Source organism: Molossus molossus, unplaced genomic scaffold (assembly GCF_014108415.1).
Source record: "Molossus molossus isolate mMolMol1 unplaced genomic scaffold, mMolMol1.p scaffold_m16_p_11, whole genome shotgun sequence".
NCBI lineage: Eukaryota > Metazoa > Chordata > Mammalia > Chiroptera > Molossidae > Molossus > Molossus molossus.
This window is the reverse complement of record NW_023425346.1, coordinates 11,849,547-11,875,841: the sequence shown is the minus strand read 5'-3', so window position 1 is coordinate 11,875,841 and position 26,295 is coordinate 11,849,547. Positions and strand designations below refer to the sequence as shown.

At 43.3% G+C, this 26,295-nt stretch overlaps 1 protein-coding gene across 7 annotated transcripts in view; it reads right to left on the bottom strand.

Moving 5' to 3' along the window:
* Positions 1-26,295, bottom strand: part of CCDC93 (coiled-coil domain containing 93) — a 95,154-nt gene that overhangs the window by 16,601 nt on the left and 52,258 nt on the right. For 3 of the 7 annotated variants that reach the window (XR_004958638.1, XM_036253711.1, XM_036253713.1), the window contains exons 12-23: positions 24,680-24,796; positions 19,856-19,918; positions 16,269-16,342; positions 15,050-15,131; positions 14,088-14,156; positions 12,780-12,833; positions 11,145-11,207; positions 9,143-9,251; positions 5,383-5,465; positions 3,714-3,751; positions 1,827-1,911; positions 525-638 (exon numbers count right to left, since the gene is read on the bottom strand). Coding sequence is in view for 4 of the 7 variants with exons in the window: in XM_036253711.1 (XP_036109604.1) it covers positions 525-638; positions 1,827-1,911; positions 3,714-3,751; positions 5,383-5,465; positions 9,143-9,251; positions 11,145-11,207; positions 12,780-12,833; positions 14,088-14,156; positions 15,050-15,131; positions 16,269-16,342; positions 19,856-19,918; positions 24,680-24,796 (951 nt within the window). In the remaining 3 variants the exon portion in view is untranslated. Of the gene's footprint in view, positions 1-524; positions 639-1,826; positions 1,912-3,680; positions 3,752-5,382; positions 5,466-9,142; positions 9,252-11,144; positions 11,208-12,779; positions 12,834-14,087; positions 14,157-15,049; positions 15,132-16,268; positions 16,343-19,855; positions 19,919-24,679; positions 24,797-26,295 lie in introns of those variants that run through there. The other 4 variants (XM_036253714.1, XR_004958639.1, XR_004958640.1 and 1 more) reach the window with 4 other exon arrangements.

Below are 26,295 nucleotides of genomic sequence, written 5' to 3'. Positions count from 1 at the left end.
TGGGTGCCAGACATAGTGCTAGATACCATTATCTTTCAACTGACCCAACAGAAACCACCAATGATGAAACTGAAGCTTGGAGGGACTAAGTCTCTGTCCAAGGGCACAGCTGGTAAGTGGTAAAGGTAGGATTCCAACCCAAGCCTGGCACACTTTAAAGCTCACTCTCTTCCTACACTCTCATCACAGACTGAGGGGAGGAAAAGCTCTAGATCTGAGTAGGTGGTCCTTGTGGTGGGTTGATGATGCCATTTTATAAATTTAATGTGCTTATCAAGTGTTAGGAAAATGAAAAAAGATGCGATGTCTCTTGGAACATTCCATTAGAGCCTCAAGATGGCCTCAGAACAATCAATCTTGCTCTACCCAGATGCCACACTACACTGTCAGATCACATTGCCAACCTGCTGCTGCCCATCACAGACCAGCAAAAACCAATGAAGTGCTCTGGTTTTTAAGGCTAATCTGGAGGTGAACATAAAACTCCCCCAAGCTGAACATGCGCAGACCAACCTCTTTCTTACCTCCTTGAATTCCTTCACAGTCTTAAAATACAGCCTCTGTTTTTCCAACAATTCCAAGTACTGGTCATTCAACTGGTCTCTTCTCATTTTGTTCTCTTGCTTCTTCTTTTCCATCTGTTGAAACATTTTTAGGAAATGGTAAGGCATGTTCTGATTTGGGGCTGTTGGCAACATCCAAAAGGCAACTATTACTTATATTTTCATGGATTTCCTTCTAGTATTTTCCTTCTTTATACCATTTTTGAGGTTGGTTTATTTGTTTGTATGATATTGCATAGAGACTACTTATTTGACATTTTCCCATCACTGGGTATTAACTGTTCCATTTTAACTTTTTGTTCCATTTCAGGGAGAAGGATATGGAAAGATTTCGCCCTCAGTTCATCATCTGTGAGATTAGAGTATAGGTGGCCTGGATTTTTATCTTTTGTGAGTGGGTTTTTATGAAGACAGGTCCCATAGGCAACCCTTTCTTTCATCTGTTTACATTCTGGCTTCCTTTACTGGACCACTCTGCCCCAAGATCATTACAGGAGATACCTAAGTCTCCAGGAGGTTTTACTGCCTTGCTGGAGGACTGCTCTGTTGTGATATACTTTTTAAACAGGACCAGAAGCAAGAGACACTTGGAAGTAGTAGTGAGGATTCATTTGGTACAGTAGTAGAAACTGCAGCTGTGTCTGGCTTATCAACAGTCAGCAAGTCTGCTTAGTTACTGACAAAAGGGCCCACATACAGAGCCATGATGAGGAAACCCTGCGCCATGCCCAGATGGGATGGTTCTCTGCAAGACTACCTCTGGGGCTCCCCCCTTTCAGTTCCTCTGTGTTCTACTCTGACTTCCAAGGCATTCAATATCCTCTCACTTTAGTAAAATTCAGTTCAGCAACCGTTGGAAATTTTTATAGGAGGTTCCTAAAAACTACAATGCTCTTAATCTTAAGAGCCAAAGGAATCAGTTTCTAACGGCAGAATGTCAGAAACTCAGGATGCAGTGAGGAAGTGATTCTGGGCAAGAAAGGAAAGCTGGTCTCCTCATTTGTACCTGGGTGTACACCTCTCACTTCGAAGGGCTGTAGAGGATTAGCACAGAGCTGGGCACAAAGAAGGTGTTCAATCGTGGGAGCTACCGCTAAGGGCTGCCTTTGGGCCAGCAGTGCAGGAGGCCCTGGGAGCTGGCCCTGCCCCTGCAGAGACCCAGAGCACACTACCAAGAACAACCAGAAGAAGCCCGTTCTTCCCAGTGCCCTCTCTTCTCCATCACCAGTATAAAACCCGCCTTACACAAAAAAGGCATCTAACCTTCATTCTACTTTGCTTAATTCCTTCTACGATCTGTTCCATCTGGCGTAAAAACTGGTCCCGGGCAGCAGGGGAAGCCATGGCTCTGAAAGGAAAACCAGTGGAGGTGTGACCAGCACACAGGACTCTGAAGGAGGGGGCGGTGCCACGGAGTCAGCCTGGTACCCAGATGCCAACGAGGCCTATGCAAGTGGACCCATGGGGAACCTAGGGATCCCAGGCAGTTAAGAACTCTAAACTCTGAGGAAAGCATAAAAATTGTTTTATAACTGAATATTAATATTTTCTTCATTTTTCCTATAATTTTCTTCAGTAACATGTATTTTTTTAAATTAAAGTAAAATATCACTAAAATTAACAAAAACATTTACTTTTAATGATAGTAAGTATTGCTTAAGAAATAATATTTTATTTAGTTCTTAAAAATCTGAGGATTGGGAGATACTGTTCAACATTAGTAGACATACTCTGAGGTTTTCCTAAAACCAGGCTGGGAAACCTGCTCCTTTTTCTAGAAGCAGCAGCTACATGATAGCTTCCCTGGTGCCCTCAAACACTCCCCCACCCCCAGTTCCAGAGGGCCAGCGTGCATGCATACCAGGATTAGGGATTCTTCTAAGAAGAGCCACAGTGCTCATCACAAAAACACTCAGGCTACAGGCCCTCTCAATTGTCAAGAAACAGAGATGAAGGCACCATTTTTAGAAACATCACAAGGTTGTAAGTCACTAACTGAATCTTAGCAGAGAGCGATGAGTCTTTTTAATTAGAAATAAAGCTTAAAATCTAGAGCTTTTGATCTATTAAGATCTTAAATTACTGGTCATCTGTCAGGGGACAGCAGAGATTTGTGCTGGAAGGAAAGGAAGCCTGTTATACAGACAGCAGGCCCTGGGGCTGCCTGGATGGTGGGTGGGCCAGTGGGTATGGATGCCTGAAGGCTGGTATGATTTTGGTACAGGTGGACTTTGCCGCCCAATTTTTGGAAAAAAATTCGTATCTGAGTAAAGCAGTTTAGAGGATGCATATTAACTTAAAAACAAAATCTACCACAAGATTTTAAAAAATCTTTTAAAAATTATATAGATCATGCTCTGGCCAGGTGGGCCAATTGCTTGGAGCATTGTCCTGTGCACCAAAAAGTTGCAGGTTCGATTACCGGGCAGGGCACACACCCAGGTTGTGGGTTTGATCCCCAGTAGGGGCACATATGGGAGGCAACCAACTGATGTTTTTTGCATCGGTGTTTCTCTCTCTCTCCCTTCCTCTCTAAAATCAATAAAAACATATCCTTGGGTGAAGATTAAAAAATATTATATAGCTTATTTCATTATTGAAATTTTAAAACATCTCTATGTCCTCAAGAACAAATGACATTATCTAATATACAATGAAATTATACCAGTTAGGCACAGTCAACTTATTTGAAAGTTAACTTTTCTGTACAATATTCCTTGGTGTTTTTTTTATTTTTTTTATTTTTTATTGATTTTAGAGAGAGAGGAAGGGAGAGGGGGAGAGAGAGAAACACCGATGAGAGAGAACATCAACTAGCCGCCTCCTGCATGCCCCCCACTGAGGATCGGGTCCACAACCTGAGCATGTGTCCTGACCGGAATCAAACCGGTGACCTCTAAGTGCACGGGTCGATGCTCAACCACACTGAGCCACACTGGCTGGGCTCCTTGGTGTTTTTTAAAATTCATTCTAATATCACTGTGCTTCTGCAAGAACTCAAGGGCCATGTGCCTTGCACTGGCAGCAGGGGTGAAGGTGTCAGAACCACACATGGAGCACTGTCTGCTCCATTGCACTACTGCAGCACCAAGTGAGCCGATGACGTGCAGGGCTCACCATGGTAGGGGGCTGACAGTCTGCAGTACTCACTGTGAGAAGTTCTCATGAATTGAGTTCAGCAGGCTAATCTGAGGAAGAAAGAAAAAACTATAAGCAAAAATGTGAAAGATCTCTGTGCTTCCCCAACACTGAAAGCCTGTCCTGTTCTGGACAGCACTTCTGAAAGAGCACGCCTTGTTTAAGGAGATGAAAGTCACATGAAAAAAAACCAGCTAAAATATCATAGGCATAAATAGATTTGGAATAAAATGCATAATTTTTTCAAATGCAAAGTTCTGTGTTAATATGGCTTGGAATTAAAAAGCCCTTACTTCCCTGCATACTCTTGGTTTTTAAAAGTATGCACCGATTTCAGACACTGCTAATAAAGGAAGGTCAATGGGTTTAAGGCTTTTGTAGAAGGGGCAGGATTAGCAAGTCTTTCCCATGGCAGGTAGAAAGACTCCCCCCACCCCCACCCCCACCCCCAGGCTAGGACGTGTAGCAGAGTTATCCCACCAAAGGCTTTCAACTCATCTATCCAAACATTTATCAAATGCCCATATGTACCCATCACTGTGCAAAACCCTGGATACAGAGAAAAGGAGAACTCAGCCCTCCTCAAGGACAGCCCCTTTAGGAGGAGAGAGATTTATCTCATTTGATTAACAACAGGCAATAAAGGTGACAATTAGAGATGCCTCCATGTGGGTTCATGTAAAGATACATCTGTAATATAGTTCGTATCAAAGCAGCAATCAGTGCAGACTGCAAGGTGATAAAATGAAAACAAATTCTATCAACCTCGAAGGGAGGGGTAAGCAGGAACTCTATGTACGTATTGAAAACCACCATGAGCAAGGAAGTTCACATTTTTCACATTCTGTTCCCATCATAATTATGAAGGTGTGTCCCCATTTTTCTGGAGAGGATATGAGGCCTGTCTACAATCCAAATCTGTCTGACTCCAAAGCGCATGTTTTCTCCACCACACTGTGCTGCTACTGTGAAGACCAGTACTGTCTTTTTATTTATTTTTTTATTATTTATTATTTTTTTTTGGGGGGGGGGGGGATGTGCCCCTAGTGGGAACTGAACCTGGGACTCTCTGGTCTGCAGGCCTATGCTCCAACCGCTGAGCCAAACCAGTCAGGGCAAATACTGTGTCTTTTTAAACGTAGTTGCACACTTGCCTCAATCATTTGTCATCCAACTTGGGGAGTCCTGAATCACGAATGGATTTACCTGAGAGCATTATGAAGGGGATGTGAACCCCTTTTCACTCATGCTTTTTATGATCCTTTCAGTTTATGCTTCTGTCTGCTACTGATAATTAAACAGACATTTCCCTGTGTAAATGATGACAAGTCCACCATCCTCATTTCATTTAGCTGGTTCCTTCCTTTAAAATTCAAACTAAAGTTTCACCAACTCCAGGACCCCTCCATACGCACCTTGTGAGCTTCTACTGTGTTTCCCTTAATGATGGCATGTCTTGCCTGCACTGAGACAGCTGTCCCCAGCCTCACTCCACCCCAGACAACGTGAGCTCCCAGGGAATCTTGCACTTGCTGACTATCCTAGCACTGCGCATACAACAGGCACTCCTTCCACTGTAACTGGATGCATCTCAGACACCAAGTTCATTTGAATTTCCTGGGTCAACGGCGCTGGTAGCTGCTCATTTGACTAAGTATTTCCTTTTCATAAAAGTTCTTACCTCTTTTTCCAAATAAACCTTTTTATCATCCAGGGTATTATATAAAGTGAAAAACTGCTTGGTTTCTTTATGTACTGCTGAAACTGTAAATGCAAAGAAATCAGCACATGAATAAGAAAATGTATCAAAACAACCCTAAGCACCCTCTCCCATGAGGCACCCCCTCGACAGTGGGACCTGTCAGTTGGCACTCGGGACCTGCAGTCTGGGCAGAAGCCACCCAGGGTACATAAGCCTGTGCAGAGGTGCTACAGGCTGATGGCACACAGCCAGCTGTACCTGGTCCGGCCAAGAGGAGGGGCTTGAGGAATCTCCCTGTCAGATGTGGGTTTCTCAGAGTCCCTCAGGTGAGGAGTCCTGGGAGGAAGGTGGCAAAGATGGTGAAGCCACCATGCAACCTCTGATGTTTGTGTGGCTCCCTTCCTTCCTACACCCCCAAGAGCAGGAGCCACAGCCTGTTCACTTCTGTAACTCCCATGGTTAGCAGAGGCCTCTTTAGCAGACCCTCTAAAATACCTCCTAGATGAATGACATGCCTATCCCAGGGCAGAACATATGCCTAATGAATGTGACTTCTCTTTCCATCCTGTGCATGCGACTAAGAAGGCACTTATTTACCAGGGCTCCCAAAATCTTTTTTTTTTTATCCTCACCCGAGGACATTTTTGCATTTATCTTCAGATAGAGCAGGAGGGAGAGAGAGGAAGAGAGAAAGAGAAACATCAATGTGAGAGAGACACATCGAGTGGTTGCCACCCACACAACCCCAACTGGGGCCGGGGACAAACTGCAACCAAAGTATGTGCCCTTGGCGGGAACCGAACCCAGGACTCTCTGGTCTGCCGGCCGGCAATCTAACCGCTGAGCCAAACCGGCCAGGGCTAGGCTACCAACATCTTTACCCACAAAATTATTCTGCATTTCTGCCCACCTCCCCTTCTTCACTTTGCCCCAGAGAAGAATGACTTGTTAGGAAACGGCCAAATTCCAGGACTGTGAGTGTGCCGTGTTCACCAGAGGAGGTCTCTGAGGTGAAAGCTTCCCACCCAAACTCATCCCTTCCTCTCTGGCTGGGTGGCTGGGCAGCCCCACGGAGCTCTGAGCCTATATGACCTCCTCACCAAGCTCTAAATTCCCACTACATACAGCCACCCAGAGAGAGAAAATCCCAAGACCTGGGTTCACAGCTAGGCTTTGAGCCTAAACTGAGCACTCCAGGGTAGCTGTTGCTAAAGATCCTGATGGTGAGTGGTTAGCAGGCATGACCAATGGGGTCTGGTTTTCATGTCATGGTGTCTGGTTCCCTGAAGGCAGGTTCCCTCTGGAGCAGCACAACTGGGGAGGAGAGAGGCAGAGCAGGCTGGGCAATTCTGGTTTCCCAGGGCAACTACCATTAACATTTAAATGTGATTCTTTAAAATAGTCAACTTTTAACTTTTATATCCTGTAAGAGCTGTGTTTCCCTCTAGCAGTACAGCTCAAAGACAGGTGAAGGTTGGGGAAATTTGCTGAACATATCTGGTAACAGAAGTTAATAATCTGATACAAGTATTTTGATGCAACAGTACAAATGTTCCCAACATCAAAATGTGTAATTTGAATAAAAATCACAGTATAAACTACTCAATATAAAGTACTATTATTATTGCTAAAAGCTTTAGAACAGTGGTACTCAATCCTAGCTGACAAAATGAATCACCCGAGGAGCTTTTAAAGTCCAGGACCAATTAAATAAGGTTTTCTGGGGGCAAGGCCTAGGTGATGACAATGGGTGGCCAAAATTGAAACTCACCACTATAAATACACCAGTCAACTTTCAGCTTTATTGCTTAGGAATGTAGCTGTCACCCTTACTCCAACCAGGTCAAGGACTGGGTGGGGAATGCAGGTATTTGATGATAATTTAAAAAAAAATGATGTAGATATTCTGGTACAACTGATTAAAAATGTCTTTGGTGTAAAAATGTCCTATCAAAATGATCTTAACATTTAAAATTTACTCTGTGAAATATATATATACAAGGAATTATTACTTCTTATTGTTAAAAGTTTTAAAGTAGGCAGGGAGAACATTAAGGAAAAAGATTTAACTTAAAGGAAGAAGCTATTTTCTGCTGAGAAACTGCCATTGTTGCCACCCGTACCAGAGCACCTGGATCCAATGTGAAGACTGTGACCTCAGGATGGTGGGGTAAGACATGGGAAAGGAAGCATGATTCTGGGCTCCAGTAGGGATAGTGCTCTAGCATGAACCAGGAACACGCTTGAGAGGCCAAGTTCTCAAGGTAAAATCTAGGTGGATGTAAAAGAAGAGCTGAAGTTTGTCAAGTGGGTACTGCAGGGCAGTGGCAACTGGCCTTGAGGACCAGCTCACAGGCCAGGACTCAGAAACCCTCCTGAGAAAGGAGAGGCACCAAGGGACTGTGGGGGAAGCCAGCCGATGACTCTGGTCTAAATGATGCAGGACTTTATCAGTGCATTTAGGATTTTGAAGATTATCCCACAAGTTATAGCGAGTTATTTAATGTTAGAGCTCTTAAAGCAAGAGTGTAAATGATTAAATTTCTGTTTGAGAAAGATCTTCCAGAAGTGCAGAGATGGGGTCAGACTCCGGGCAGTGATGAGAGGGTGGCTACAGAAGTCCCAGAAGAACAGACTTGACCATTACTCAGAAATGGAGCAGGCAGAGCAGCATGAGTCAGAGTGGACTGAGGGCCCACCTAGCCTGGCTGGACAGTGATCCCAGTGACCAATAGGTAAAATGGGATAGGGGGCAGTAGAGTTTGGGGTGTCCAGTGGGAGCCTAGAGAAAGGGGTGATGGTCCAGGACCTGTTCACAGAGGATATCTGAGCTGGGTCTTGAAGGATTTTGTCAAAGAAGAACAGATCCCAGAAGACACAGGTAACAGTAGGGGTCGAGGCCTCAGGTGTCAAAGTGCATGGTGTTTTCAGGGGCAGTGTGTGGAATACTGAGGCAGAGTGTGGACTCAGAGCAGAAAGGGGCTCCCCCAGCAGCCACACTGGGGAGGATCCTAAAAAGAATAGGAGAGGCTTTATTTAGAAAGCCCTGGGGAGCTCCTGAAGATTTTCCAGCAGATAAAGAAGCGACACAATCAGATGTGTGGATGAGAGACTTGCAGAAGGGGTTGCAGACCAGCTAATGGTCATTCAGCTGAGCTGTGATGCAAATAAGACAAAAATATATGGCAGTAGCAGTATTACAGAGAGGCAATGAAGCTTTAAGGGCCAATATGAGCCTGAGAAGATGTGCTCACTGATTCAGGCCAAGGGAGATCCAGTCCTGGATTACTGGGTAAATACAAGGTTGTTAAAGGCAAGGACCATATAAGCCAGAAAGTCCACAGAGGAGAAGGACAATGAGTGAGAACTGATCTAGAGATAATGGGGTCACAATGCTGTGTAATGCAGGAAAATGGACAGGAAGCTGAGTGGGATGAGGGCTGGTTCAAAACATTCCTCTGTAAGAGCCCAACTAGAGTCAACTGTTCGCGGAGAGAACACTAAGTGTCCGAGAACAGTAACAGCACCTTGGTACTGCTCCTGGGATTATGAGTTACCCACCAGGGCTATGCAGAATGAGTACTCAGTGGTCCTGACAAAAAAAGGAGCCCTTTCCAGTGGTTGCTCTCATGGACTGTGCTGTGATGCTCGCTCCACTATCTTGAAGTAGGACAAAGCCCCTCTCCTCCAGTCCCTCCCAGGACCAGCTTCGAGAGTTCATTAGTGTCAATGCACCTACTCTGACGGTAGAGTTCAATAAATCTCTTCTGATATTGTATTAGCTCGGCTCGGCTGGGTACTTCATCAATCTTGCGATGCAAAATTGCTATTTCTCGATTTCTTCGAGCCTAAATGCAAAGGAGAGGAGACAACACTATTTGGTAAAAGGCCTTACATGATCTCTGGGGAGCCAAAACATTTCCCACCACCCACTCAAAGCACAACCACATGCTCTGGAATGCAGGCCCAAAATTCTGCTTGAGGTGGCTTGAGGTTCCTATCTCAAATTCCGATTTTGCAATATATGGAGAAGGTGTGGCTGTGAATTGGAACCACAGAAGGCATCAAATTAATGGATAAGGAAGGAAGATTTTGAATGGGATGGGCTCTGTGGCCAGAGTACCCAGCTAGCCCACCAGGCCCAAAGGACTCTGGAGTAGGTAACTCCACCAGCACCAGGTGACAAGGAACTGATGCCACCTTGCTGCCTCCACATAAATTCCAAATCCCTTAGCCTGGTTGAAAGCTCCCACAGTTGAAAGCTAAATATTTTCTCTCTACCCTGGGTTGGGGTATATTGGTCAAGTGCCTCTCGACTGCATCTGGGGAGGCACAGTAGCATGGTGTGGGGCAGGGGACAGTGTAGGCTCCGGAGGCAGGCAGCTCCGAGCATCAACTTCCCCAGCAGGGCAGCTGCCTGGAGGAAGTCGCTCAGCTCCCATCACACATTTCCAGTCTTAGGGTTAACTGGGCTCTGGGGCTGCCTCTTCTCTGTGCCTCCCTGTCCTGCTCCCAGGCAGATGTGGATCCTAAATCACTGGGGAAAGACGAACCTCCAAATGAGAAGCCCACCATCCACTTTGGTACAAAGGAAAGATGTATTTCTCCTTTTGGACAAGGCTACATCCCCCATGGGTGCTCAGGCTCTGACTCCTGTTTTTATTTTAGGAACCTACAGATACAATTGTTCATTCTTTTTACTATATCGCTAACCTCTTTCTACTGGCTCCTTCTCATCAGTACTCAAATACGTTCAAGTACCTCACTCGTTAGTAAAAAGCCCTTCCTTAAACCCTGATCATGCTTCAGCTACCAGCCTTTCTCCTCCTTTGAACAGCCAAACTTCCTGAAAGCCACACACCCTATGTTCTTCTAATTCCCTACGCCCCTCCAGTCATCTTTCACTCCACGCTCCAACTGGCTTCTTCAACACCCCACTGGAACTGTTCTTGCCAATGTCATTGCACATCTTTTCTGGGATACATTTAATGGGAAGTTCTAAGCTTCTAGCTTTCTTGACTTCTAGCAATGTTATTTACCATTCTTTCTACGAGCTCTCTGCTCAGCTCCCACGAGACCTGGGGCTCATATTTTCCTCACCTTCAGCTGCCCACTTGATTTCAACCCTCATCTGTGATTACTGCTTCTCCTTGGCCTCTTCTTAGAGGGTTTAGTCCCAGGGTCTCTTCTTGGCCTACATTTTCATAGCCTCAATGATCACCTACACAGTGCTGACACCTGATCTCCAGGCCAGACTATGCTGAGTATCACACCCAATACCCATCACTTCTTGGACATTTCTACACAGTTGAGTGCCCCAACCTTTAAAAGCCACAAATCTCATTAACGCTTAGTCACAACCCCCCCCCACCCCCTTTGGCCCTATTCTTTCTCCTTTAATGCTTTTTCTCAATGAATAACACAGGTATCCATCCTACTCCCTAATTCAGAAATCAGAGCACCACCCCGACTCCTATTCTTCTCTTACCCATCAATCAATTCCATCAGATACAGCTTCTCAATCTCTCCCAACAGCTTACTTCTGTCCACCCCACCGACCCTGCCCTGGCTCAGCCCCTTATGATCTTACTGCAGTGACCCCCAGAGAGAAGGGTAGCAAAGAGCTGCCTCAGTACTGAGTCTCTCTAGTTCTCAGAGGCTGGCACCTTTCAGTTCTGCTATAGGACATTTGTACCTAGCTAGATGCATTTATGTATTTTTGTCTTCTTGTTTTTACTTACCTGTAGTAAACGGATCTTATAAAGTTTCTCTTTCTCCATATTATATCGTCTGTCTAGGTCTTCCTAATAATTGAAAGAGAACACAATTATCTGGGAATAGAAAACTTTCATTCTTTGATGAAGTCTTTTGAAGTTGAATGCTTTTTATCTTTTCTCCCCCATCCCCAGGCCACAAATTTATTTCCTCAAATGGTCAAGTTTAGGGTCTGGGTCCTATGTCATGAGAAACCTTTGATATTCTTTAACATTCCTTTATAACAACAATTCTTCCTTCTTCTGGGATCCATGCTGAACCCAGTGTTCTTAAGTATCCCTCAAATCCATGTGCCCTTCCTGCCCCCCACCCGCCACCAAAAACAAACTATGAAGAGGAGATAATTGTGACTTAAAGGACCCCTTGTCCTGTGCCTCTGTGTTGGAAGTGATGCTGGTTTGCTTTCTATGTTTTCTATGTTTCTATTTGGAGCTGCGCTGTCCAATACACTAGCCACTAGCAACATGTGGTTATCTAAATTTACATTAACTAAAAATGTAAAAAGTCAGTTTCTCAGTTGCATTAGCCCCATTTCAAGTGCCCAGTAGTGATATGTGACTACCATATTGGACAGTGTATACACAGAACATTCCCACCACTGAGGAAAATCCTTTTGGACAGCACTGAATTGAGAGAGAATCTAGCCAGTTCACTGACCCAATGAGGTAAGAGACAATGGCTAGATGGTTTGTTGAGTAAGAGAAAGCTACAGTGGGGTCAGAAGTGCCCCCTTCCCCAATGCGTGCACATGCATACACACACACACAAGCACACACATGGAAGGAGAGAGAAACAACAGTCTCCTCCACAGGGCTCAGCTGCAGGCAGACCTACAGACTTCACCATGTAAGTCCTGAAGCTCATTCTCTAGGAGCTTCTAAGGGCACAAAGGGAAGAGAAACCCTAAAGAAGGCAAATGGTTAGAGGCTTCCCTGCTTCTCTCTCCCTCCTCCTCTCCCTTTTCTCTTTCCCCTGGAGGTTTGTTGGAGTGCTGGAGTCCAGGGAGCACTAGTTTAACTCAGCACACGGTTCAGCAAACTGTAGCCCAAGAGCCAAATCTGACAGCCTGGCCAAATCCACCTCTCTGGCTATTTCTGTAAGCAAAGTTTTCCTGGAACACAGTCACATCTTTTGAATTACATATTGACTATGATCACTGCAGTGGAGTGGCCCAAAAAGCTAAAAGTATTTACTATCTGGTCCTTTACAGTTTGTTGACCCTGGAATGTAGAGCAATAAAGAAAGGGGTCCTTCCCTCTGTACCACCCCAGTGGGCCTCAGAAGCTATGGGCTATGATCAGCATGTATGAGCAATGCAGGCCTCTCCTCAGCTGAGATGCCAGAGTAAAGATGGCACACCTGCAAACGGTGCCAGAAGAAACCCTCCCCAGATGGTGGCCTTCAGGGCTGTCCTGGGTGAGATCCTGTCTCCATCAGAAGGGCCCAGTGTGTAAAATGGGGTAATGCTCCCAATGCCCCTCAGATGAGGTGGCGGCCGTAGAGAAAATTAAAGTAGGCATGAGAAACTGTCACGGGAGTGTAAAGCTGATCACCACACCCGCAGAGAACACTGGCATTCCTGACAATGGGCAGGTACTTACATTATGAGTCATCACAGCGGGGAGGGCATCCTTTGGCTCTCCACTGGAGAGGGTCTGAAATGGTGAACAGTAAGAAACACCTTCTGAGTAAGGCGAATACAATAGAAGCTGAGGGTCTAGACGCAGGAAGGGGTGGGGTGGGAGACTTCACAACCATGTCTGGTCAGGGAACAGAATTGTTCTTAAATGTCTTTCAGTTACACAAAAATAGGCTAACCTTGTCTTTGAATGTGAGTAATAATTCTTCTAACAAGATGTGATTGCTGAGAAGAGAAATGGGATCCTAAAAGTCTATGATGTGTGCAAACTCAGAAGCTGACTGAACTGACAATTTGAGACTCAAAGGATCAAACTTTTAGAAACAACAGGAGAGGCAGGCCGTGTGATCATGGTCCCAGGACACCACTGGACTGCTATTCCCCCTTCTCAGAGGCAGGAAGAGTGGTGTGACACGCCAGGGAGGCGGGGTCTCCCCTCCGAGTGTGGCAGTGTCCCTCTCGGTCCCTAAGCTAAGGGGCAGGAGAGTACACTCTTGCCTGTTGGCTTGCACAAGTCTCTTCCCTTCCCTGAGCCTCAAGTTCCCCATTTTTACAAGAGAGATGGTGCAATCAATGAATTCTGAGGCCATGTCCAACTCTCATATCCAAATACAGGGGTGCTCAGGAAATAAGCTTTGAATCAAGTGTGGGCAGGAAAAACAAAACACCACAACCCTTATACTGGTGAGAGAAGACTCTTCTGTCCTTGTGTTATACTTTAATACTTGCTGGAAAGCCACACCAGTTCCTCAGGAGCCTCGGTCTGTGTTCAGAGAGCAGATGAGCCCTTAAGTGCAGAAGGCCTCTGCACTGCTGGAGCTGACACCAACCCGGCACTGCACCTGCTTCCTGCTCAGCGCTGCCTTTCAAGGGTGGGCATGTCCCTAAGCAGGAATGGGGGGTGAAAGGAGTAAACTGGTACCAAATTTAGAGACTAGGTTGAGTGGGAAGTAGAGCCCAGGTGGTTCCTGAAAAGCACCCCTTCCCTAAAGGAGGAAGAAGGAAGCCTTGTAATAGGGTCATTGTCGTCTGGAGTGGCTGCCGTCCACACCCAGTGCTGCTTTTTCATCCACCCAGACAGAAGAGAAAGGAGAGGAATAGAAATCTAAAAAAATCATGTGATAAAACCAGCTGGGAAATGTGTACTCAGAGGACCAGGTTAAGGAAATCCATCCTTTTCAGCCAGTCCTTTTGCTGGTCAGTCCTCTAGGAATGTTTCTGCGGACTAAGTCATAACAGCACCTCAGTTTGAGGACTGCAGGGCCTTTACCTTTTCTTCTCCACCTGTTCTCTCAGCTTTCAGGTTTTCAATTTCCTGCTGTAGTCGTGTCTTCTCCTCCTTCAAAAGTGATACAAATATTTAGAAATCTTGGACAAGCTAGAAATTGGATGCCATTTTTTAACTTGATCCAGAGTCTTATTTTCACATTTTGTGAGTTTACGCTAAAACAAAAAGTCTGTTAGGAACTAGCTGCCCTGATCTCTGGTTTTCTGCCTGGAAAATTTTTCAGGAGGCTACAGGCAGCTGTTCTTCAGAAGGCCCTTTCTTTGTAAAGGCAGGTGAAGTACGCAGTCATCACTGGAGAATGAAATGAATGGGTGGCATGGAACCTACTTCCAACCAGCCTTCTGTTTCCTCTTCCCCATAAGCCTGTCCATCTTTTCTGACACCCTCTAGCTGGAGCCCTGCCTCACTAGCCCCGCCCTTCCACCTGCCACCCTCACATCCAGCTTCCAGATGGTTCCTGTGCCGGACTGGCCTCTCCTCCCCGGAACACACACAGAGCCTGCAGGGCCTCATCTCTTGCCTCCTACCGTGGTCATGGGCACTTGTGCACCCATCACGCTACTATTAGACACCGAGTTCCCAGATGGCAGAAACAAGGGCTTATGTGCATGACAAACAGACATCCTAAGTTTTCAAGATATCGCTGCTTTTATATAACGTTACTCCTTTATATTTGATAAGACTTTTCTTTTAAATACCTTTGTAAATCAGAAACCTTGTTTGTAAGACTGTGCTCTCAGCACTGGGGTTTGGCACACCTGGTGTCCTTGGAGGGTACCGACCACAGTGCTCTATTCATTTTACACAACTGACAAATAACTGCTTGAGGAATCTCCTCTTTTGACTGCACCTGGATAGGATGCCGCAGCAGGACAAGTGGAAGAACAGCAAGAGATGTTATAGGAGTCCTGCTTTAATGTCTGCTGACAACAAGCAACACTTACTCGACAATGTGCTTTAAACTCCTGTTCCTGGCTTTTCAGGTTTTCATTCATGGCTACAAGTGCTCTCAAGTTCTGCAGGATACTGAAAAGAAAAGACCAATATGACATATGGCAAGCCATTATGATTTTATGAATCACAGCTAAAACCAAGTCCCTAGCTAAAACAGGACTCCCTTTTAATTTCATTTGTCTCTCCCAAGTGTTTAATGAGTTCTCCACAAATTATTAAGACTACTATTATTTAACTGACATTATTATTCATTCATATGCCAAAGTCCATCAGGCTACATCAAACAAACATTACAGAATCCAGAATTAAAATGTCAACTGCAGAAACATCAATGAGTTTCAGAGTACTAAGTATACTTAATAATACCAATTGTTCAATAGTACTCAATGCATAGACAGTGTAAAAAAATTTTAATATCTATTCTGAAAAGGAAACATGTTGCTTAAGGTCATTAAACACACTACTTTAAAAATAAAAATGTCAAGTACCTAACAGTACTTTTGTTCCATGTCATGACAGAAGGGTTTCTAATTATGAAGCCAAGTAAGCTGTGGGTACTTCCTTCCCAAAATGTCCATCAAACCCAGAACTGCTCAATCTGGGCCTGAAGCTCTATGATTTCACAATCTCAACCAAATGAGTGATAGACACTTAGGAGATTTTACCACCCAAACAATTTGGTGACAAAAACGTCAAATATAAGTGCTTCTTCTATATAATTTCAATTGTCTACAATTAATTTTAAATGGAAAAAAAACCCAGCAGCTGATTTTTGGCAGAAAATATTGCACCTTTACTCCCAAGGAGACATGGCTCAAGTGAGTGCTGTTAAAAACTAGTAACCATGCTTGACTCCAAGGAGAACTGGATGTCTGGGGGAAAGGGGAAGAGGGAGACTTTTCACCATATGCCTTTTTGTACAGTGAATGTATTAGCTTTTAAAAGCAGAAAAATAAAAAATCAATTAAAACCCCGAAACATACTGCTTCTGATCCCCAGGGCAATTGGGAAAAAAAGGCAGCCCAAGCACATCTTAGCACCTGCCTGAGCAATGGGCACATTCTGGGTGGCATGTGAAATTAACCAACCTGTACAAAAGCATGACCCCTGGCTCTTCAGTCCTGTGTTCCAACCAATTAATTAAGCCTCCAGTAACTGACAAAGTTACTTTCTTCAAAGAGAAAATAAACACATGCTGAAAACTCTTACCTTGGATCAGCTTTGGATTCTATCTTCTCGAGGGCTGCCTGTTCCTTGTCCAGTTTCTCACTATAACTCTTCAACTGCAAGAGAGAATGGAGGCGTTGTTGCTAGGGGTTTGGCATAGAGAAGAGCGAGTGCTTCCATTCTCCTTCCCCTTGGTTCCACCTGTACTCCACTTCTGTCAGGTGGCCAAGCACACAGGATTTAGCTGTACATTGAGAAAACAGGTGAACAAGAAAAACAGGGGTGGAGGGACCATATGGAAAGGCCAAAACCAGACCCTTCTTCACACATACTGCTGTTAATAAAACCTTGGCAACAACTTTCAATCCAGAAGCAAATAGGTAAAAAGTTAAAATTAATGTTAAATGCCTTTCAGTAGGAAGCGGGAAATAAAAGGAATGGCTAGGAGAGACAGACCCAGGTTTAAATTTCAGAATGCCAATATCATGGCATTTAACAGGGAACAGGGTTAAATCACCTATCTTCTTGAATAATTTCACCTCCATTTTGAGTCAAATAGTGAAGTTTATAAAAAATAAATTTAAAAATGTATAAATGATAAAGTATACAGTTATATAATACAATACTAACTTATTATGAGATAATGCAGCTTTTATGATGATCTCTAATATCTACTGTTACACGAAGAAAACTAGGTACAAAAAAACCACAAGTATAATATGCTTCCAATTAGTATAAAGGAATGTACATATTAAATGTACACATGTATAAAAGAATATACAGGTTACTTGTACTTCTGGAAAGATTAATAAGAAACTGCTACACTATAGTTACCTCTGGAGAAGGTAACTGTGTGGTTGAGTTACAGGAGTACACCCTTTGTACTTTTTGAATTTTGAACTATGTGAATGTGTTACCTATTAAAAAAACCCAAACAACTTTTAAAAAGTTCCAAGAGTTCTAGTTGAAAATGAAAGACCAAGCCCAAGTTGCAGCAACCTCTTCTTACCTCAGGTCCTAAAGAATCCAGACTATTATGTTGGAACAAGGGACAAGAAAGATGGCCAGCAGACAGGAATGGACAGAGGAGGCCTACTGTGTGGAATTAGCAGACACTGAAAGAATTGGTCTGCAGGGCTGGGGTATGCATCAGAAATAGCCAGCTTGCTAAGCAACATGGCCCTCAACCCATGAGCTGATTCAAGAGCTGATGCTCGAGTCAGAAGTGGGGTAAGGCCCCAGAGCCAACAATTCCCAAGAGAAAGGGGTAGTTTCCCAAGCCCAAACATTAGTTACCACTGGCCAATCCCACCAAAGAGTTGGACCCACCCTTCCAGAATAATCACATGAAGCAAACTACATAAAATGGATACAGAAGCCATTCAGTTGGTAGTTTGGGAATCAAAGATAGGCATACCATCAAGAATTATCATACATCTGAAGAAAGATAAAACCATAAAAAGATGTATCAACTCAACATGAATTCTGATCTGAAGACATAGTTTATAGGTCAAGAAAACCTTTAGACAATTAATGCTCTTAGAGACACAGGGCAGGATACTGTTTATATTAAAAAGGATCAGCTCACACATAGAAAATTAAAGTTGTGATTGCTGAAATTAAAAAGTGGACAGGCTAGAACCTGCTGGCAATGCAGGGCTCAGCCAGTCTCTGGGCCTTCTTGCAGTAGTATGCAGCCTGCCCTCAGATGTCATGTGCTCAACTGTCCTCTACCTGCCAAGCCCTGCTTTACTTTTACTACTTTACTGGAAAGATGGGTCTCTCCTGTTGTTCACTGTCACTAGGGCAAATTTTGCTGAAAAGGTAAAACCTGGGAATACTGGTTGAAAGGGTTCAGAGCACTCATTTTGCCTACAACAGATAAGGAGACTGAGGCCTAAACATGAAGTTCATTATTAACCCAGGGGCCCAGTCTTCAGAATTCTGACAAATTAGGCTTCTTCATAACCAGTCCAGAACTAGGTTTTGTAGAGCTTAACATTTTTGTAGATGGGAATTAGTTTGGCTGTCCTACAAGTAAGCTCTCTGAGAGGTCTTTGGTGCCAAACTACCAGCCTGGTTTGCAAGACCATTCTGCCTTAGTCCCTATCTGCAGAACAGGGATGATAACTGTGTTGTTAGGGCTATTGGGAAGATTCAATGGACTGATACAAGTGACTTGCCCAGAGCACATCCAGCACATAATAATGCTGGTCACTATTATTATTTGACAGGAAGATTCTCTTTTATTATTGACTTAAATCACACATCTGCCTTTCTAGCACCTGAAAGGGGCTCAACAAATACTTGCTTTAGTGTTCAGCATGAAAAGCCACTTTACAGCCACTTAACATTTATATCCTAAGGCAAGTACGTGTTTTAGAAAATTGACATCAAGATGTTTTGCTTTTTATCTTTACCAGATTATTATAGAAAGATTGATCCATGACTTGGCAAACTTCATGTTAAGGACTCTGCAGCATTAAAAGTAAGACAGCAGCAGGAATTCCACTCCAGGAGTTTGCCATCAAATCCATAAGGAATATAATTACAGAAGAATGGGAAGAAAGATGATCTATCCTAACGCAATGCAGGCATCTTTAGAAAGAATTTTTTAAAAATTTACTCTAACTGCCCCTTTAAAAAATTCTGACAATAATAGAAGTCTAGTCTAGGTTAGAACTAAAAAGCTTTGTCAGGTTTTCAGGTTCATTAAATGCTGTATATTGCTATAAATATAAGGATTTTAAATGAGCAAACTTCATGTGAAATTAAAAAAAAATAAGGACTGGTTTGATTTCAGAAAGGTCTTTGAAGATCAGTCCAGTTTCCCCAAGGTCCAATAAGTACTAGGTAAGTTGCTTGAAGTGAGGCCCAGAGGAGTACAGCCACAGCCAGAGCTCCCAAATCACAATGAGAGCTTTTCTGATCCAGATGAAGGTAGTTCTAGGGGAACTCAAAGGGCAGAAATATTTCACTCCCTTCAGGACAGAACTGACATCAGAGGCGTTTGTTTTCCTCGCCTGGTTTCCCAGGCAATCAGATGTGGGAGATAAGCAACACCTAATGATGATGTGAGATGATACACTCGTAACCTGGATTAGAAAATGAATGGCATGCTTCAAAATATACCAGTAAACTCTCTCTTCCTCCTGAGACCCCTCCCCCATCCCACCTAGGCTTGATCAGTAATTTTGAACAGCAAATTATATCACTGTGATTCTCTCGTATTACAAACAGAAACTGTCTCACTCTCATGGAATTCAGTCTTTTGGAGTTATACTACAACTTATGGCTTGAGGTTCAGAGGTCACTTACTGTGAATGACCCTTCATGCTCTTCTGTGTGGCCCGCCCCTGCCTATCAGGCCCACCTTCCTCAGGAAGCCTATCCTGACCCTTGCAGCCCACTCAGTGATCTCTTCCCCCTAAATCACCAATGGATTAGAACATGAAGCATGGATAAACTGATGACATGGGTCAGGCACTGTCATGTGATTGTCCTACACCCCCAAATGAACCTCAGCCCTGAGAAGGGAATCATGGCCCCTCCATACACGGCATTCCCTTAATAGTGCAGGTCAAAAATGATTCTTAAGAAAGCCCACGAAGGAAAGAAAATCTGCTCACCTCTGTTAGTGTCTTCTTTGTTTCATCATATCTGGACTGTAGGTTGGTATGATTTGCTTGCAGCTGTAAATGAAAGACAGAAGATATCTGCTCTCATTTGATCCTTATAACACAGATATGGTTAATATATCTATTTCACAGATGAGAAAATGGAAGCTTAGAAAGATTTAAACTGAGTAAATGTGGGAATTTTATAAAGGTTGCCAAAAACAAATGAAGAAAAAACTCATATATAATTGATATCAACTATATATAAGTTTATATACTAGGTAGTCTGCACAAATTCTATCACTGAACCTTATATTTAATGGAAGAAGATACATTATCCTTATTTTACAGATGAGGAAATAAAAACTCAGAAAGGTTAAGTTACTTGACTAAAGCTTCATAGCTGATAACTGATAAAACCTGGATTTAAATTCAGTTCTAACTTTTCTATATGGCTACAATTGAGTCAGTTAACCAATATGCCCATTCACAGAATACAACTGCATTTCAGCACTCAGGATTCTAGCACAGAATATGTGACTGGTTGGCAAATAACGTAAGATAGAAGAAAGGATTCAGGACTTCAACACTAACAGAAAGAAATAAATTACCTTTACGTTCAAAGTTACATAAATTATAAACTTGCATCTCAAAATGTAATTTCCCTTTTCCTTACAATGTCTATGAGCTTTTAGAAATCTGAAAACATTCCATTGAACGTTCAAAGGGTTTATACGTTTCTACTTTTCAAAAGTGGAAGTGGCAGGAAACCATCGTCAGACTCTGTTATCTGTGTACAAATTAACAATGAGAAATTTTATCCTATATCTCAAAAAATTACAAAATTACATGGCCCATCCTTGAACCTGTAAGCATCTGGTACTGAGAATTATGTCATCTGTAGAAAGCATTACTCCTCAATCATACTTCTAATTACCAGTCTTCAGACTGTTGAATGGTTCCACTTCAACAAGGTCTACCAGAAAGCCAACACAAGCAAAGAGCAAGTGATAAAGGAGGAAAGCAGGTGGGCCTTGGCTTCTCCAATGAGAGCTTTTATTAACCTGTTTGTGTAATTGGTAGATGAGAGTATTTCTGGAGAAAGTGTTTTTCTTTTTCTTTTCTCTTTAAATGCTAGTGATATAACTCCTGATGTTCTTTGGGGCTCCAGGAAGGGTGCCTGGCATTTTCCCACCTGCTTCACCCACCTTCCTGTCCACTTCTCACCCCTGTACCCACCCACCCTTCTGACATTTAGCCAGTGTACTGCTCAAAAGAGGTGAGTGGGAGGAGACTAAGAACATGACACAGTGCTGGCCCTCAAGGAGCTCGACTAGTAAACTGGGGAGCCGAGTCAAATATGAGAAGAACAGCAGCAGAAAGACAGGCCCAGGAGATGCCCGAGGAAACAGCCACCTTACTCATCAAGGAGTTCAAGGAAGACTTCACCAACAGACTCGCACAAACTGGATCTTGGTAGGGAAGAAGATGAGTGATAAGAATGGAAGCCTCATCCCTTCTCTAATTAATTTAAATGAGAGTTTCCCTCTCCTCCTCAACTGACCATATTTTCTTTTTTAAATCCTCACCCAAGGATATTTTTCCATTTATCTTAAGATAGAGTGGGAGGGAGGGAGAGGGAGAGGGAGGGGGAGGGAGGGAGAGAGAGAGAGAGAGAGAGAGAGAGAGAGAGAGAGAGAGAGGGAGAGAGAGAGAGAGACATCAATGCGATAGAGACATCAGTTGGCTGCCTCCCTCACCACCTGGATCAGGACCGGGGACCTGAACTGCAACCGAGGTACATGCCCTTGACCAGAATTAAACCTGCGACTTTTTGGTCTGAGGGCCGGGGCTCTAACCACGGAGCAAAACCGGCTAAAGCTGACCATATTTTCTTTCTTTTTTTTTTTTTTATCCTCACCCGAGGACATTTTTCCATTTTTTGTTCAGATAGAGCGGGAGGGAGAGAGAGGGAGAGAGAGAGAGAGAGAGAAACATCGATGTGAAGGGACACATCGAGTGGCTGCCACCCACACGACCAACCAGGGCCGGGGACAAACTGCAACCGAGGTACATGCCCTTAGCGGGAACTGAACCCGGGTCTCTCTGTACCACAGGCCAACGCTCCAACCGCTGAGCCAAACCGGCCAGGGCTGACCATATTTTCTTAAACAGGAAATGTCCCAGGAGCGAGGCTTAGTTTTCATCTCCTGTAGTCCTCTATGATTCTCCTACCTCTATTTTCTTCCTCATTAACCTTTATTAACCCCAAAATTCAGCTGCTGGTTCATACTCTCTTTGATTCCTCTTTCTTCTTCAGTCTCTAGTTTCTTTTCAGTTATCTACCAATGGCACTGCAGTTCTGTGCCACCGTAGCATATTCCCTTGTTGGACCATGAGATGTCCTTTACTCCTCCTCTTGCTTTTACCACTCCCTCATTTCTCTGTTGGACTAAGACCTTCTCCAGGGTTCTTATCACTAAGGCCACGGGTGCATCTTGGTTGCTTTCCCCCCTGCATTACCTTGTAGGAGAGGTTCTTAGATTTAAGGTTTCAATTCTCTCATATACTATTGGTAGAATAAAAGTTGGCAGCATAACTGATAAATAATTTGACGGTTTTTAGCAAAACTAAACATGCATATAGGTTTTTGATGCACAATTCCACTTCCTAAACTCTATCTTATTTTTTTTAATTAAAAAAATTCCCTTTATTGATCTTAGAGAGAGAGGAAGTGAGAAGGAGAGAGAGATAGAAATATCGATGAGGGAGAACATCGATTGGCTGCCTTCTGCATGCCCCACACTGGGGATCGGGCCCACAACCTGAGCATGTGCCCTGACTGGGAATCAAACCAGCAACCTCTTGGTGCCCGGTCGACACAACCAGTGAGCCACACCAGCCGGGCAATGGCTTGCCCTACCACTGGAATGAGGCAGGAGTTGAAAAAAAAAAACATCTACTCATGCTGAGATAATCTGGCTCATGGGGTCTGCAATATCCTCAAAGCTATCCACCCTCAGACGATAAAGACATTCTGATGGACAGAGCCTCATTCTTGATTCATGCTCATCTTGAGCCTGTGCTGAGTTCTTTCGGAACCAATCACTTTCAGGACTTTCAATGGCAAGGGTCAGGAGTAATGATAACACTTTCTGTGCAGAGCATTAAAATGCCTTAACAAATTATCAAATGAAAACCAAATCACAGTTCATCTTAGAATCCTTGTTTGCTTATGATCCACAGCATTTAGTAAAAACCAACATACTGTTTAATTGTGGTAGAACAAATTCTAATAGAACAAATTCAATCAAAGAAATGACTGGGTAGGACCAGTTGATATAGTACTATCTTTTGAATATGTGGGATTTGAAAAGATATAAAACATACAAGTTCAAAATGCCAATTGATACCCATTTTTGGAAAATCAATTGTTATAGGAAGTACTAGTGAACTGTTCTTTAGAAAGCCATATTCATTTCCATTATCTTCTGCTACATGTATTTTTTGAATTAATTAAATATTATTGCCAATGCAACTGAAGCATATAACACTTTGTCTTCTAATGACTGTTCATGAGTCAAACCCCCAGCTTCTTTTTTGGGGGGGTACGTGCCCCTAGCGGGAACCGAACCCAGGATTCTCTGGTCCGCAGGCCGACACTCCAACCACTGAACCAAACAGGCCAGGGAATCCCCCAGCTTCTTTTTAAGTCTACTTTTCAAGGTGAATGTATAAAGGTCTTTCTAAAACAGGTCCATACATCATCAAGTATTACAGAATGCCATCTCCTAAAGCTTTCTTAAAAATGATTGGTTTCCTCCATTTCCCCTATCACCACTAGTCAAAGCTACCAAAAGCTCACGTCTACACTACTGGATAAATTTTCTAATGGTCCCCCCTAAACCCCTTAGCACCCAAATCCAACTAATTCATGTTCCCACAGCAAATAGAATGGTCTTTGAAACATGCAAATCTGATCCTGCTACTCTTCTACTTAAACCCTCCAATGGCTTCCACTGTCCTTAACATGACATTGGAAGTCTTGTCTGATCATGCTCTGCTAACCAGCTGCCTCACTCATGACTCTCCAGCCACAAAACAGAAATTGGCCAAGACCCTTCCTCTCCCCGGTATTAGTTCATGTTTTTGCATAAGTCCTCAGCCAAGCCCCACACTTCCCATGCAATCTTCCTGCCCAGCTAGTGCCTACTCGTCTTTCCAGATGCAGTCCTCTGTGACCCAAGATCAAATCAGGTCTTCCCATCAGTCACGCTCTCGGCTGTCTAGACTTCTCCTTCAAGCACTTATCACAGCTGTACCTAAATGATGTGTGAGAATGGTTTAGTGTATGTCTCCCACTACTACCTGAAAATCTTTGAAAGAAGGATCATTAACTTGTTCTTCACTCATCCCCACAGCCTAGGTTAGTTCCTAGCACATGGAAGTACTGAGTAAATATCTGTGAATAAATGCTACTCCTGCCCTGTGATCTTTTTTTAGAATAGAGGTTGGCAGGCCTTTTCTTTGAAGGGTAGATAATAAATATTTCAGGCTTTGTGGGCCCTGTGATCCCTGCTGCACCTACAGCAAATAGAATGCCACTCTGCCACTGGAGCTAGACAGTAGCCACAGAAAACGTGCAAACATGTGTGTACATGTATTCCAATAAACCTTTACTTACAAAAACAAGTGGAGGCTGGGTTGGCACCCCTGTTTTAGAACTCCCTTTAAGCATTCTACCACAAAGACCTTAACTCCTTCCTCAATTTTTCTCTTTGTGAAGAACAATGGTTTCATTTTACATACATACAATTATAAAAAGAAAACACCAACCTCTTCCAGATGTTTGGTCTTCTGCAGAATTTGCTTGTTCAAGGAAATGACTTTTCGATGATGAAGTTGGGAGGTTCCTAATTTTTCTGGACTTTCTTCAGCTGATAGCTCAGACTGCTGTGGAAAACAGGGAGGGCAAATCCAAAGGATTGAATTAGTCCACCTGCGTTCATGTAAGACAGCTCCATCCCTGCTCAGTCTGGGCAGAGTACCACTGGCTCCTGTGCAAAACCCAGGTCCAGAGAAGACTCTGGCATAATGATCAATCCCTATCAGTGGAATCTGCCTCCTGCAGAGGGAATGGCATGTGCAGAAGCACAGGAATATATACCTGTGGTTATGTTGATATCACAGGCAACAGGATATCATCAAAGAAAGGGTCTTAAATAGAGAAATAAATCGTCACATTAACATTTTCGTAATACCATTCTGGAGTTATCAAGAATGATGAATTTATTTGCTGTCATAAAGTATTATAAGCATATGGTTAAAAGTTTAACCATTCAGAAGCACTAACAGTGAAAAGCAACAGTCCCCACCTTATTTCTCCCCATCCATGGGCACTTTTAACCATTTCTTGGTTCTCTTTTTCTGGTGTTCACAGAGCATAGATTTGAGAGGAATCAAAGTTGCTGACAGAGGCCAGTAGTAAATTCCTGAAATTATATACATGAGGAGGGGATAGAGAAAAAAGGTTGGACAGGACGCAGACGTCAGGACTGAAAGTAAGGGAGGGACTTCTGGATCAGGTGATGAGGTGAACTTAGCAACATTACTGAGAAATCACACAAAGAAGGAAGCAGCCTGGTGTAGATACTGAATATAGACACATGCCTCAAGGCCCCAAGGAGAAGCTCTCACACAAGAAACACAAGTTGACCCTACTATAATAGGTATACTTAGAATACTTGTTGGAAGGTCATAGATAGCTTTATTAAACAGTTAAGTGCCCATTTTAACCACATTTCCTTTTTTTACTGGAAGCATCCCAATTCCAAGCAAATCACCGATTTTAAGCCCAAGTACAACAAAACAATTTGGGTATCGGTTTTCCTTCTATATTTTAACAGTGATAATGGGCTGGGAAGCCTGGAAGATTTACCCTTGGGGAAAAGAGATAGGAAGTGAGGAAGAGAAATTAGTTGGCATAGCCATCACTTATTTTCACTAAGGACTTCCCTAAATAATTCAGCAGCATTATTAACAGATAATGTTTTTTTTTGTTTGTTTGTTTGTTTTTGAACTGCAGAGGTAGGAAACAATCAGCAGGACGTGGCTGCATAAAATAGTAAGGAACATTATTTTCGATCTTGTGGGCTGTTAGGCCATAAAGGAAGTAGAAAAACTAAGCATTTGGTTTTGCAACAGATCTAGCCTTGAAACTTGAAATTATAGAAAATCTCAACTACCATATTCCAGGTTATCCTAATTTCTGGGAATTGGAGTTATCTTTTAAAGATGCAATTAGACACATCAAGATATCCGCAACCCAGAATCAGGGGTTTTAACATTCAATTTAGATTCCTTGACCCTGATTTCTTAAGCGTCACTGGAATATCCTCAAAGCATATTACCTTACTAGCAGACTTGCATAAGCCTTCTATCTCATGACTTAT